The sequence below is a fragment of the Cebidichthys violaceus genome, unplaced genomic scaffold (genome assembly GCF_023349555.1).
Source record: "Cebidichthys violaceus isolate CVI_PGR_0920_01 unplaced genomic scaffold, fCebVio1.0.p SCAF_12, whole genome shotgun sequence".
Classification (NCBI taxonomy): domain Eukaryota; kingdom Metazoa; phylum Chordata; class Actinopteri; order Perciformes; family Stichaeidae; genus Cebidichthys; species Cebidichthys violaceus.
The window spans coordinates 9,049,741-9,065,203 of NW_027176285.1; the positions used below are offsets into that span (position 1 = coordinate 9,049,741).

The following is a 15,463-nucleotide window of genomic DNA, read 5'->3' on the forward strand; positions in this document are numbered from 1 at the left end:
AGAAGGCGCTGTGGAAAGCGGGCACAGCTTTGATATCATTTATGTGGTTTTGGTGCGGTGAACGGAATTCTTCTGTATGTTGTTGTGATACTCGGGGCGGTCGGTCTGCGTAATTCTCCGTCCCATCTACCCAGTACTTCTCTTCTTACAGGTCCTACCAGCAATCGTGCAGTCTATGTGGGATGTTGTCTGTCAGTGTGTTTGTTCGGCTTGCTTTTCTTAACGCAATATCAAGTAGCAGAAGACAATTACTGAGACTAAATCAAAGATTAGTTTAGGCAGAGACACAGACAAAGAAATGCTCAGATAGACTACCACAGAAATACAGACAGGTGAGTGTGAAGCCACCGCTGTATGGCTGTGTTTGCACCGCTGCTCCTCTGATCTAAATTTCATGAGACTATTAAAAACAGGGAGGGATGGGGGGGAAATTGCGCTCGCTCCCTCTACCGCTCTCTCCTCCTCGCTGTCAAACAACGAAGACGAGAAGGGAGCGCGAGTGAGAGCGGCGGCCATGCTCGCCCCTCCAGTACAATGGGGCGTGTGGGGTTGATGGCTGAAAATGAATCGCTGATGTCTGTAATGAGTTGGCGGGGCCCGCCATGAGCTCCGTTCCTCAGGCGGTAGCTGCACTGTGTACTTAAACAGAGGATCGGTTGTGGTAGAAGATTAAAATATGTGGTTCTAACGGGCCCTCATCGCTTCCTTTTTGAGAGAGTTTTCTGATGGCTGTCCGCCGTGCTGCCTGAAAGGGCATCGCACTGACGATGGTGGTGTCGACAGAGATTGTGTACATGATTCAGGTTCATGGGGGTGGGGGGGTGCTCTCTTCTGGTTGTCATAGCAACCCAGTCATTTCTTTCCCCCAGCTACATCTCCTATCACTTAAATTCATGCATTCGTTTCTTTTATTTCTTTTATTTCTTGGGAGAAAAACCGGTGTGGGATATGCGCGAGTGGAGCTGCAGTTCAGCCTCCATTTCTGTCGGACTGGAAATGTGAAAGCAATTCAAATGCACTTGATCAGTAGTAACAGCTTACCAATCGCAGGTGGCAATTGTTCCATTGTTTCCCCCTTAATAATAATAAAAAAAATATTAGTGATATGCATTTAATCGCATTGGCTCATTTGATGGAGCGTATGTTGTTGCTGTGGACTCCCAATGCAACGTCCTTGAACACCACTGTTGCATTCAAAGGCTTGTGGATTTATTGAAGTGCCGAGTGTGTGTATTTTAATGTCCTCTGTATGCTGTTGAGTGGAGTAGCAATACATAATTGTTTTCTCTCACTGCGCACAATGTTGTCTTCCGTCTTCCGCATTCTTTGTTTGTCCTTGACAAGCAGCCGGGTGTGTTTGTGTGAGGGCAGTCCGTGGCTCAGCGGTGTTCATTTCACACCACATGGATGTCTATTATTAGGAAAGAAAATTGGGTAGAAAACTTAATGAAGGCTGTCTTGATGAATATTTGTGCAATTGTCCAAATACACCATCTTTGGGCAAATGAATGCCTTGGTAAAGCACAATACAATTCAATCACTCGCTGACTGAAAATGTGATGGTTAATTGTTGTGATTTATGAAAAAAATCTAACAATTTGTTAGAGCTTTTGGATTTAGTATATAATTGCTTGAAATATCAAAATAAATGGAATACTTTTGGGTGTTATGACTAGAAATGAGAACGAGCCATTTGAAGACTAAATACTAAGAGTATTGGAAAATAATTGTGTGTTGCAGCACTACGTGCAATTATAGCGTTTTCACGTCAGTGGCTTTTCTTTATTTGTGTCTCTTCAGATGGAAGATGGCCAGACGCTGTTTGACTACAACGTGGGACTCAACGACATCGTCCAGCTGCTGATTCGCTCACAGACCGACGCTCCGGACAGCCCCGCCTCCAAGGACTCCTCCGGCGTGGCCTGCGGTTCGGGCCCCCCCTCTGACTCCAGGTCAGAAAGCCACAACTCCCCAGCTCCCGCCTCCCCCGTTGCTATGGAAACCTCCACCAATACAGACAATGACAGTAGCAGCGTCACCACCGGCAGTGTTAACGAAACCAAGCCGGACACCAGCGCCACCAGTAACTCGGCCAGTACCAAAAATGGGTTCAAGTCCTCCAGTCCGGCGTCGGACACCCAGCCGCCCACATCCAGCAGAAACACACTCGTCAACCCAGGAATTGGTGTGTACAAGGTGAGGATGAGAGGGTTCATATTTGGGTTTTTGCATGAAACTGGTCTGACGGAGCATTTAATGCCCTGCAAGCCAAGTCACTGCAAGATATTCTTTATTCTTATCTTGTGCTCCACTGCTGTAGAAAAAGCCAAACCACCCTATAAATCCGAAGTCCACTTAATAACCGTATTAGATGTTGAAAAAATGATGTGTTATTGGTGTAATTTTATTAATTTGGTACATGAGTGTTCATGCTTTTGCATACTAGGGTTTATACCTTATTATGCCTTCATAGATCTGCATTTAATACTAAACAGCAGTTTGCAATAGGGTTATTTTGAACACAACCACAATTTAAGTTTCCCTCGTGCATTTAGTGATTTGGTCTTTTTTTATTATTTTTTTTAACGAGAGTAGTCTTGTGATGTAGCACCTCAAGACTGTTTAGTATTCCAGCCGAATAAATTCTTCCATTCTCACTATTAAACTGCTCTGTGTTTAGGTCGGATACCCTACATGCCTTTTAATTTATTAGGACTAATGATGTGCATACAAGCATGTGGCTATCCTTGCCAGGGAGACCAGGCGCACAGGCCACGCATAAGAAACAGGAATTTACAACCCTGTCACCAACCAATTTACAGGTTATAAATAGACTGCAGTCAAAACCCAAACATCGATGAGTCTCCTCTACTCTACTGTGTTCTACTGAGCTTTGCCGACCGGCTGACGACATGTCTGAGACGTATATGAGTATATGACTTTCTTTTTTTTATGCTAAAAGACCAGCATGCACGAAGATCAATACTGTAGATGAGTTGAAAACTGTGCAGCTTCACTGGATATCAAGGTCACATGCCTCCTAAAGGCGTCACGCATTCACTAACGACTCAGATATATTTTATGTGGTTTTCACAAAGGAACACGTGAGCCCAAATAGTGCCGTGGATGAAATTCATTTCAAGAATGCATCTCTTAATAATCTCTGGTAATTAGGGGTGTAACGGTTCACAAAATTCTCGGTTCGGTTCAATACGATACAGTGGTGCCACGGTTCGGTACGTTTTCAGTACAGCAAAAAAGCAGAAATGCCAAATCCTCTCTGGTGAGACTCTCAAGTAGTCTTTAATAATGAAAGGTCGTGTTTGATACTTAAGATCTTCTCTAAAATCTTCCTCTATAAACTCAAACAGACACAGTTCATGGAAAGTTTTAGAGGTTTTATTTTTCAGACTTAGTTACAGCGCTGTGGTCAACAACATCTGTAATCAGTTCTCCATGTTGAATTAACCTCGATCGGTAATCAAGACTGTTATTGTTTGTGAACATCCGGTCACGTGATGGACCGTGGCGAATCAGGGAAGGACATCGCGTTACGTTGGGTGGGTTGCCAAGTTTGGGCTCAGTGGCTCCACCAATTTCAGCTATATTTTATTTTTCAAAAGCAATTTAATATTATTCAAACGTATTGTTTGGTTCGTAATGTGTACCGAACCGCGAGCCCCGTACCGAACGGTTCAATACGAATACGTGTATCGTTACACCCCTACTGGTAATAGTTTATGTGAGTCGTCTAACGAATTAATTTGACTACACACTACACAAATACACGTGTTATGTGACTTAGGTGAAAGAATTGTGATTGTGAAGTATTTAGAAAATTGAAATCATACAGCATTGACAACTATAAGGTATGGTAGGAAAAACATTTTTAAAAATCCAATACTCTTTGTAATGCTTTGAAGGATATGTCGTGTAGCAAATAGCCTAAAACATGGGCGTGTTGCTTTTGAACAACTGAAAGAGACCTGATGTTATTTTTGCCTTTGTATCTCCTCAGATTAATGAGCTGGTGGACTGCAGAGACGTCAGCATCGGTGCCTGGTTTGAGGCCTGCCTCGAAAATGTGACACGTGCTCCCAAAGGACAGATAACGCCCACCAAGGGCAAGGTGGGTCGGCCCCCAAAAAGGACTAATGGAAAGCTGGAGGCCGATCAGGGACAGGCCCACAGCCAGGGCCAAACCACAGACAGTAACAGGAATAATGTTGTGTTAGGCTCTGAGAGTAATGGAGCCTCCACGTCTCAGACGGACTCTACAGCAGCTACAGAGACCAAGGAGAGAGAAGAGGATGTAATTTACCACATTAAATATGACGAGTAAGTGATGGCTCATTTTGCTGGGGGAGCATTCCTGCTGCAGCTGAGCCCATTTTGGTTGCAGCGATAACAAACGCATCATCACAGGTTTTCTTTTTAAAAATTGCACAGTTGAAATTTTAGCAGACGTCTACACGGTGTCAGTGCGGCAACATTTTTGGTCCGGTAAAAAACCCCAAAAAAACATTCTAGATGATAAAATGCAGTTTAAGGTTGGAAGTGCGAATGAGTGCCTTCTTCTTTGCATGAAGCAGAAAATAGGGTTTCCTTCTTGCCAGTTATGCCAGTGTTGAATATGTATTTGCACGTGCTGCTGTTGTGTGGCATTCTAGATACAAAAAGAAATCCACCAAACATACATACAAGGTGTGTGTGTGTGTGTGTGTGTGTGTGTGTGTGTGTGTGTGTGTGTGTGTGTGTGTGTGTGTGTGTGTGTGTGTGTGTGTGTGTGTGTGTGTGTGTGTGTGTGTGTGCGTGCGTGCGTGCGTGCGTGCGTGCGTGCGTGCGTGTGTGTGTGCAAGCATCACTAACGGTGGTTCGGCCCGTTGGGAATTGCCGTCTCTGCTTTCTCCTGGCAGTTCAGGGGGATGGAGTTTTTTTTTTTTGTAGTTAGCGCTACAATTTGGACTCTATCTCTTGCTCTCTCCTTTTCCAGCAAATTCATTGAGAAGCCGATGTTTCCATGGTAACTCGTGAGTTCTCGGGAGCATTACTTCTTTGCTTGCCTCCTTCAGCTTTGTCTGTAATTGCTGTGAACATCCCACCGGTGAGACATAGCCTCCTCGCTGCGTCTACCGTAGTGTGTGCCTTTTTACGCGTGTGTGTGTGTGTGTGTGTGTGTGTGTGTGTGTGTGTGTGTGTGTGTGTGTGTGTGTGTGTCGTGGATGTTATGCCAGAGAAACGGCATCAAGGGTTGTTGAGCAGTAGATGTGTGTTTTCATGTCGGAAGTCATCGTTCCCATTTTACACTCTTTCCAAATCCCTGTTATTGGGATTGTTTCATCATATTCAACAGGACAGTAGTGTTCCTGCAGGGACAATCCAATAATATACACCAATTTGTGTCCCCTCTTCTTTATTTAAATTCAGTGGTTTAAATTATTAATGGGTTTGTTTGCTTATTCAGATTGTTGTTTTCGGCAAATGTTCCTCATTCCCTTTATTTGATAGCTGACAGCCAAGAGAGGCAGGGAAGGGAGCGAGAGTGAGGTGCGAATGACAACAAAGGTTCCACGCTAGTTTTAAACGGGATGCCACAGAAATATGTGATTTGCATCTTCCCCAAAATACAACCCCAGTTTTGGATGCTTCTCAGAAGTCGCTGCTACAAAATGCAAAAGATCTAAATTGTCAGCTTTCCGTTTTTTAGTGCGGCTTGCTTAATATACTCCTTTTGCTTTCTACTAAATGCGTAGTATCTCTCTCCTGGTTTCTTCCATCATTTTGTTTGCCACACACACACACACACACACACACACACAACACCTGCCTGCATAGTCTGAGAATTGAAAACCTGCCCTACAAAATGAACTGCCATGTTTTTGCATGAGGCTCGTTTAGACAGCTTTTCTACAGAATGTAAAGAGCCACAAAATCATGGATATGTACTAGGAACTAAGATTGTGTGTGTGTGTGTGTGTGTGTGTGTGTGTGTGTGTGTGTGTGTGTGTGTGTGTGTGTGTGTGTAAGATTCTATGTGGAAAGAGTTACAAATATAGACATAAAATATAATTTATGTGCATATAGCTTTCAAGTAGACCGTGCAAATAGAAAACGGTCGTCCTGTTTTTTAAATGGTGCCGCAAAGCCAATTAATTTGCCAAACTTAATAGAAAAATATCTGTCTGGTAAAAAATCCGTTTGCAACATAATTTGGTCAAAATTAATATATATATATATATATATATATATATATATATATATATATATATATATATATATCTCACTCAATCCTCGTGCAACCACTAGACAACAGGATTATTCCAGAATCTGCATGCTGCATCTTGGAGATTTTGGCCCCATGGAAGCCAATTGTACGTGTCGCAGTAGGAGAAGCACAGGTGTAAATAGTAAAATTGATAACAGCTGATTTATTTCCATTTAGCTGCTTCAGTTTCAGGGTTCTGGTAATGTGCATGCTGGCTCACTGTCATGGTTTACTGGACACCTGGATGCAGTGTAGCCATTGATAATGTTATTAGTAACACCTGTGCTTTCATTACATTAACAAGTCAGAATGTCTGTGGTGAAAAACGGCCTATTGCCATCTGGATGTCTGCACCTCTAATCCAGATTGTTTTTTAATACGCTTGATAGGAAGCTGTGCAAACTAAAACCGATGTTTTGGGAAGGTTTAGCTTAAAAGAGAGGCTTAAGTGCTTTTTAAATGGGCTCTGTCTTCTAATTAGCCAGGATCAACACATTTGCAATGGAAGAGATCTCACCAGCATCTAAAGCTGTGGCTGTTGGCCCGCCCTTATCCGAGCATGGCTGCTATGAAGCCGCAATTGTTTTATTAGCAGCAGTTTCTAATTTAAAAAGTAACAAAGAAATGAGGATGAAATTAAGTTAATTTCAGTTTAGTTTATTTTTCTGTCTGGTCTACTTTCCATCTTAATTCCTACACTGAGCAGTCATTGTATGATTGTTGAGTAGTGCCAAAAATACTAGATGGATAGCTTTTGCTTCATTCACTTAAATTAGTATTAGCATATGGTATATGAAGAGATGCAAATATTTGATCATATACAGTTTAGTGTACTATTACTATGGAAAAGCACAGGTGTAATTAATTTAGCTGCTTCAGTTGCAGGGTTTGCTGGCTCAGCCCTCGTTAATGTTATTGATAACACCTGTTCTTTTTTCTACTTCGGCAAGTCACACTGTCTGCTGTGAAAAAGGCCCGTTGGCCTTCTGTATAAGACCCTGCCTCATTACATGCATGTGTTTGTCACTTTGTTGTGTGATCACCATGCAATTACAACATGTTTTATGTTCTACACATAATGGCATTATTAACCAAATTTGAGAAATAATTACATCCAAAATCTTTTTGAGTTCGGAGCGAGTTAGAGAGATTCCTTCTGTAAAATTAGAATATTAGGATTCAGGTTGTAAATCAGCAAATTGGCCCTTTTTATGACCTGAAATTATCTCCTGATGTCTGTCACATCACATGACTGGACTTTCTCATCCTAAGATTCTAGTAATTTAGATACATATTTATAAAAAGTTGCAGCTTCCCATTGTGGCCTCAATTACTAACAAAAGAGACTGCAGTCCCTTTACCTCACTACTGTTGAAGCAATTATATTTAGCTTGTTTAGAGTATTTCTTACTCGGCCGCTTATCAGCAAATTGAGGATTTTCTAATTTTCTCTGTTGCCGTTCTCCCTCTTTACAGGAACCTCGGTTAAGCGCACAATTCGCTAATGATGGTTTCATAACAGAGGAGAGTGTGAGAGCTCCTCTGTAGATAAGTCATGTGGTCTCAATTTCACCACTGATTTAATAGGTTTCTACTTTGTAGTTACACTCTGCATTGATACCAGTGTTGACGTGTTGTTCTTGTTCTGCGGCTGAAAGTCTTTCTCCCGACTTCCCACAACGGCAGGAACATTTTACTCTTAATTCTAGGCGCCGGGTTCAGCCACTGTGACAGCGTAGGCGGATAGTCGGCTAACTGTGTGGAGATTTAACACCGATGCTTCAATGTTACAGTTTAGCTGCAGCTCAGGTTCTTACTCTGGGGGTATTTTCCAAAGAAAGCAGTACATCTTTATATGTAACAGTAAGCCTTAAGAAGGACCAGATGATGATATCTTTTACTTGTCAAGAGTATAGCAGAGGTTTGAGGGTTTGCGACTACTAAGACATAATTATTCTTCATGAATATAATTTCATTGAGACATATGAGTGAACTTTTTTTTCCGAAAATAAATCCTTTTGTACGGATGCAAAGATGTTTTGCTGCAGATTAGGTCATTTAAAACAAGGAAACCACCATAAGCTACTGGTAGCAGCAAAACTTTGGTGTATTTAATTGTACAAGGGTATCCTTTTTCTTGTAAGTACAACTTTATATTCATAAGAGGAGCAATTTGGCATTCCTTCATTCAAAACCTACATTTTCTCGCTTTAACATCTTAGCATTGTAGAATTATCCAGAAATGGTTTAAGCTGTAAATTTAGTTTACAGTTGTATTTTTTTGGCCCAAAATTGGAGTCATTGTTTTGAAACAATTAATAATTGTTCAGTTTGGGGTCAGTGAGTCTGTCTTCAGAAGGATAAATTAAAATAGATAGATTAAAATATAAAGAATCGCATGTAATAATGTAATTATATGTATATAACTACAACGTACATGCATGTTTTGTCATGCAGGAAAGAACAACCGGGACAAAACTAGCAAGGGCTTTCTGCAGCACGTATCACATTGCAGAGCCTCCGTTTAATTGAGCCAAAACTGCGAGAGGACAGTCATGTCTCCCCATTAAGATAATTGTAATGCATCCATTATGTGATTCTGTTGCCTGTTACATGTGTATGAAAGGAATTAAATCCTACTTTGTGTAGGTCAAAGTGTCTGTCCCTGAACGTCCTCACTGACATAATGAAATGTTATCATCTATTTCATATCTCATCAGGCTTCGGAAGCTGTTTCAGCTTGCAGTATTGTATTTTATATTGTTATTAATTTATCGAGGGCCTCCTGGATGCTCATGGGTCTGACGTAGGGCCAGTGTGCAAGAGTACAGACAGAGAGAGCTTGTGTGGTCTTAAACTCTGGTACTTGTGTTGCTCCGTGTTCCCCTTCTGTTCATGCTGAGTCCCATTGTGCTCCAAAGTTGATATTCCTTGGCCGTGTGTGTGTGTGTGTGTGTGTGTGTGTGTGTGTGTGTGCGTGTGTGCGCGCTCATGTGTGTGTATACATACGTGCATGTTAGTGTGTCTAACGTTGCCCCCACCCACCCACACCCGACCCTATACCCAAAACCTCAGTAATCCCTTGGGCCTAAAAAAAGGAAATCCCTGCACTGTGCCCCAGCCTTGTCTTCCTGGGAGTACGCTAGTTGTGTGCTGCTTTTACAGTCTTGCCTCTGTGGGGCCTCTCCTGCTGATTTACAATGGCTTAAGATATGCAGCACAGTCTTGTCTGTAAGAAAGTAAAGCATAAGTGGTGCATAATTGGAGTGGATACAATCATTGGTTCAGTGCAGTCTGTCTGAGAAAGTACCCATTTTAGCCTCAATGCACGCACACACACACACACACACACACACACACACACACACACACACACACACACACACACACACACACACACACACACACACAGAAACTGCTCGCTCATGCACACTGTTCTCTGCTTACCCCGTCACTTCCAGCTGTGTGAGTGGACCTGAGCGTGCAGACTGTTGTGTAGTTACACTTCAGGCCTAACACATTGTTCATCTGTAAGCATAATTCCAGCTATTGGCAAGCAAGCAAGCGAGCTGTTAATTCATCTCTGAGTCAGGCCTGATCCTTAGAGTTAATGATGATTGGCAGGCAGGAAACCTGCGCAATTAAGCTCGTACTTCCGCTCCAAGTTTGCTAGACAAGAAGACTTTTCACACTTGTTCAGATTTTCTTCAGGCTCGGCAGGAACGTTTTCGAGTTGCACAGAATGTGCTACGGTTTTCCTTATGGACATCCAACGTTTTTAAAAAGCAAAACCCCTTTTCACTTAGACTGTATTTGTTGTCCAGTTTAAATTCTGAGTTCGTACCACTCTAATGTCTGTATGATAAATATAAAGCTAGCTAGCTTAGCTTAGCACAGAGAAACAAGGGGGAAAAGGCTAGCTTGGCTCTGTCCAAATGTAACAAAATCTGCCTTCTCACACCTATAAAGGCTTCACTGGCTTGTTTAATCTGTCCAAAAACCAAGGTGTAAAAACAGCACGTTGTGGGTTTCTCAGGGGGTTATGTGCCAGACTATGTCTTGGCCAAGTGCAGTAACTCTCTGGAGTCTCTGTTGGTTGCTGGCAACCTCAGGCTGACATCCAGACGCCAGGACTTGCTTTGTAGTAAGAAGGCAAAAAAAGTTTGTTTTCACAAATGTTGAAATATTCCTTTAAAGGGCCTGTCAATCAATTTGTGTGAGGTAACAGGTTTCATTTAGATTGTTTTAGTGGTGGAGCTACTTTTTAATAATTTGAATAAAGACACATCAGTCTTTTACTTAAGAAACTAAACTGAAACAAAAACAGAATGCCATATTAGGTCTTCCTCCTTTCTTCATCTGCTGATGCCAGTTTGCTCAAATTTCCCAAACAAATGGGATTCTGCAGTTAATTTTGGGTTAAATCCCTACAAAATACCTTTGGTTTTATCCTATGATGGTACGTATGTAGTCTTATCAGCCAAATTTGAGCCAAAGCTTCAAAACAGATATGTAGTTTTAATGTGGTCTGTTTATCCTGGCTGACCTTTAGTCACCTCACCTTGCCTCTCTCGGCTGCAGTTCCCAGAAATTATGCTCAGGAGGTAGATAACTCGAGCCTGATCAAACCAAACTGGCGTTTCCTCGTTTTTGTAAACGTTTGACTTTGTGAAGGCAGTACAGTGAATAGAAATGACGCCGCTGTTCTCTGTCCTTGTACTGATTTGACTTGGAAAAGACTTGTAACAAACTTGTGGGAATAGTGTTTTGCCAATGGAAGCGAGGTTGCTGTTTTACATTTATTTTCTGTGTAGCTTAATGGGGAGGTGAAGTGAGGTCATAGTAGTGAAAATCCCCCACAATCCTTTGCTCCAAAAAAACAGTCAGAAAGCTGTTGTGTGCAAATGTCTCATGGTATGTAGAGGGAAGTCTTAATAATCTGCTGTATGTAAGAGTGTTTTGCTTTAAGTTCTTTTTAATTATGTTAGTTTTCTGTGTCTGAATCACTTGTGAAGGAGCTGCTGGTAAAACAAAATCATATTGTATCTGTTAAATTTGAGCTAAAGACATAATGTGTAAATCTAGTCCAGTCTAAATTTAAAGCCACATGTTTATTGGGAATAGTATTGTTGGCCTTGTCTTTAAGTAGAGCTGTGCTTGAACCTTGAACTGATAAAAGAGCATAATTCTGTGATGATAACCATAAGTTAATTTGCATTGTATTCTACTGCAGACAGATGAAGGCAGATCAGAGGGCTACATTCACTTTTGAGTAACCTGATATAGATCTGTAATGATAGTTTCTTAAAATCAGCATCTGGCTTTCTGTGCAAAATCCAATTGTATTACAGTTTTTGCCCCTCTGTGCCTCAGTGGACTTGAATGTTCCTGCACAGAGGCTTATATCGCTTATCATTGGAACAGTATGTGAATTAATGCATTGAGCTGCTAATTACCTTCTATTCCCATCCATCTGTTTTTACAGAACACACTGTTCTGAATAGCTGCTTCTTGCTAAGAACCTTTTTTTTTTTTTACAATGTTGGATTTTGCTCTCAAGGTTTTATTTTTTCAACCTTTAAAATATAATAGATGTCAAGTGCTCAGCGGTAGCTCAACCCCTTTCATGGCCCATGTAGCTTATGTATAGAGAAGTGAATCCTTTCAATTCCCAACGGCATGTGGGCTCAGTGAAAAATGTGAATGTGCACGATGAAAAGAAATGCACCACGTGTCTGTAACCATTAACCTCTGACTGTATTCTTAGTAGATAAGACGGCAATGTGAAAATCAAGGTGATGACAGCAGGCACAAAGATTTCATACACCTGAACCCCTCTTCCTTCTCTCTCCTCTTCTTTCTTCTCCAGCTACCCAGAGAACGGTGTGGTGGAGATGCGACCGGTGGATGTGAGGCCACGCGCCAGGACCCTTCTGCGGTGGGACGAGCTCCAGGTGGGCATGCATGTGATGGTCAACTACAATATGGAGACACCGGATGAGAGGGGCTTCTGGTTCGACGCCGAGGTTCAGACCGTCAACCAAGCCTCCCGCACCAACAAGGAGCTCAGAGTCAAGATCCTCCTGGGGTGAGGATCTTCCTTCTTAGGTGGGAGGGTGAAGTGTTGGGCATAGAGGGGATGATTGCTGTTTTATTTTCTTCATTAAGTCTGCTTGGCCAGTTTTTGTTTTTGTTGCTTCGCAAAATACAGTGTAAGTAGGTCGTTCCTTTCCGTCTCTCTGTAACAGGCTCAATGACGCTCCTTTTCATCTTCCTCTCTGGTTTTCTTTTTCCTGTGCTCTCCCTCATTTGGTTTCTCTCTCTCCTTTTCTCTCTCTCTTGTCTCTCGCCCTCCATCCAGGGGTCCTGGAGATGTAATCGGGGATTGTAAAGTTCAGTTTCTGGATGAAATCTACCAGGTGGAGACACCAGGAGCTCGTGCACTCTCCTCTTCAGATGGACAATTTAAACGTATGCACCAGACCGCACACACTCAAACACACGCAGTGAAAATAGTGGCAAAGCGTGTCCATGTTTGTTTTCGAAGGTATATTTTAGAGCGACATGCCTTACGACCATCTTCAAGTGTGCATGTGTGTGTGTGTGTGAATGTTTCCTTCTTCTAGGGAAGAGCGGGCCGGAGTGTAAGCACTGCAAGGCTGACCCTGAAGCGGAGTGTCGCTTCTGCTCCTGCTGTGTGTGCGGCGGGAAGCAGGATGCCCACATGCAGCTGCTGTGTGACGAGTGTAACATGGCGTTCCACATCTACTGCCTCAACCCGCCGCTGGCCACCATCCCAGACGATGAGGACTGGTGAGAGAGAGAGAGTGCAGCTCAGCAATTAACCGCAGCGTCATACGCTTCACAATCTATTTAAAAAGGTTGATAAATGGTTTTCTGTATGAGCTGAAGTGCAGTAATTAATTAGGGATTGAGGTTCAAGTCAACATAATGACATAATGCAGGTGTGAGTTTATCTAATGCAGTGGCTTCAGCTGTTTCTCTGCCAAATTGAAATTATTTTTGAAAGATTCATTATTTTTTTTTGTGGACAGTTACTAAGAGGAAGATCCCACTCTCCATTTATGTGTCTTGCATTACATATATTTCTAAATGGAAGTAAAACAGCAAAAAGCTAAACATGAAATTGACTGACAACATTCCTTAAACACCTTTTGTTGCAACTTTCTGGTATTTGTCGAACTTCATTATTTAAGTTGGTGCAACATCTCTTTTTAGGGATCAGGGATCTCTCTCTCTCTCTCTCTCTCTCTCTCTCTCTCTCTCTCTCTCACCTGCCTACATCCACAGAAATAATTTCCTCTCATTCCTGTAGGTACTGTCCCACCTGTAAGAACGACACCAGTGAGGTTGTGAAGGCAGGAGAGAAGCTCAAAGCCAGCAAGAAGAAAGCAAAGATGCCTTCGGCAACAACTGAGAGTCAAAGGGACTGGGGAAAGGTGAGACCCAAGGGCACCCAAAAGTACACACACACACACACACACACACACACACACACACACACACACACACACACACACACACACACACACACACACACACACACACACACACACACACACACACCAGGTGGACTGACAGCGATTCTGTAAAGTGAGTAAATTAAAACAGTAAGCCTGACAGTGTTTCTGCCTCAAATTGTCTTGAAGGAGCAAAGGATGTAAATAAATATGAAAAGGCAGTTTCTGTCAACAAAAAGCCTGAAAATGCTCCGAAACATGAGATAGATATTTTCCATCAATCCCATTTACACTGTAACAATTGCTGCAAGCAATCAATTTTCAAAAGCTACGCATCACAGCCAGAGTTTTTGAAAAGCTAAATGTTTTTACTTACCAAATGGCTATTTGAGTGTGTTACACATCATGAATTCAAAAAAGTCAGATAGTGACTGAACAGAAGAAGAAGTACACCTCCTCCTTAGGGTTTTAAATGCAATGCCTTTTGTGGTATATCATGTTTAAATCATGCTAATACATAAATGTTGCTGTTTAAAAAAAAATATCTTCCAGAGTCGTAAAATATATTTGACGGTAATAGAACACACAACACAAGAAAAAGTAGAACAAGCTGGTTCTACTTAAATTTTACTTTTGTAACATATAGTTCTTATATTACACACCAGCAGCAGCAGCAAAGGTCTTGGCGAGCCAATCAATAACTGATTTGTCCATTCAGTGCATTATTAATGCGTCACACACACATTTTACTCCATTCACTTGCTGCAAACTGGTTTGTTCTTCAATGTGTCTTATGTGTTTAATATTTAGTGTAAGTCAGTAACCTGCTCAGTGTGTTGTTCTTGAGGTAAATGCTTTGTTTCATGTGAAGGGTTTTGTGTGTACCTCTTTGTAGCTCTGTTATTAATATTGCCGTCTTTTTCTCTCAAATCAAACAATCCTGTCACTGATACTTTATATCTGCATAATGTTAGACCAGGCTCCCGGAGTTGATTAATTGTGTTGGTTTGATTTTCGGTCATAGCGCTTCATGAAAATGCCTCCATTAGTATAAATATTGATGGGTTATTGATTATCAAGCTCTTTATCAAATAATCACAACATGACTAATGAACACTTTGTACACCTCTTTTTTCTATTGTGGTCAAATTTACATTTACATTATCTCCTTCTAATTACTGAGGAAGACAGCTGACATATATTTAAAAACATCTTTTTTAGGCTTACTGTTAAATGTTTGTCCTCAGAGTGGCAACGTATTGGGATATTATTGGATGGCTCGTTTCCATCCTGGCCTGGCTGTCTCCCTGACGCTCCGCTCCATGGTGTAATGTGAACAATGCCATTAAGCATGACTTAGCCACTTTCCTGGAACTGCCAACGGAAAATAACTTGTTTCTTTACCAGAATGCTCCCTTTCTCTATGGACTAATTGAAAACAGCCCCGCTTGTGTGTTTGCGCACATTTAAGTGCTGTGAGTCACACCGCATTTATTCATGCCTTTCACTTTATTGCAATTGTATAACCCTTAAAATGAAATAGTTTTCTTTGTCTTCTCACTTTTGAAATCCTGTGTACCTCCTAAATGTGATTCTGATGACTTCTGAAAGTAAAACGCATCAGCCGCTCTGCTCTTAAACAATCTTTAAAAGTGATCCGAAGGCATTTGCGCTGATGGACATTTAAATGTATTAATGTGCATGCAGCTTACAGTCT

General features: G+C 41.7%; 1 protein-coding gene across 2 annotated transcripts in view; it reads left to right on the plus strand.

Annotated features, from left to right (window-relative positions):
* Positions 1 to 15,463, plus strand: part of LOC137869081 (E3 ubiquitin-protein ligase UHRF2-like) — a 30,634-nt gene that overhangs the window by 5,958 nt on the left and 9,213 nt on the right. For both annotated transcript variants that reach the window (XM_068706216.1, XM_068706217.1), the window contains exons 2-7: positions 1,801 to 2,196; positions 4,019 to 4,338; positions 12,135 to 12,353; positions 12,627 to 12,736; positions 12,892 to 13,078; positions 13,602 to 13,725. In XM_068706216.1, coding sequence (XP_068562317.1) covers positions 1,801 to 2,196; positions 4,019 to 4,338; positions 12,135 to 12,353; positions 12,627 to 12,736; positions 12,892 to 13,078; positions 13,602 to 13,725 — 1,356 coding nt within the window. The remainder of the gene's footprint in view (positions 1 to 1,800; positions 2,197 to 4,018; positions 4,339 to 12,134; positions 12,354 to 12,626; positions 12,737 to 12,891; positions 13,079 to 13,601; positions 13,726 to 15,463) is intronic.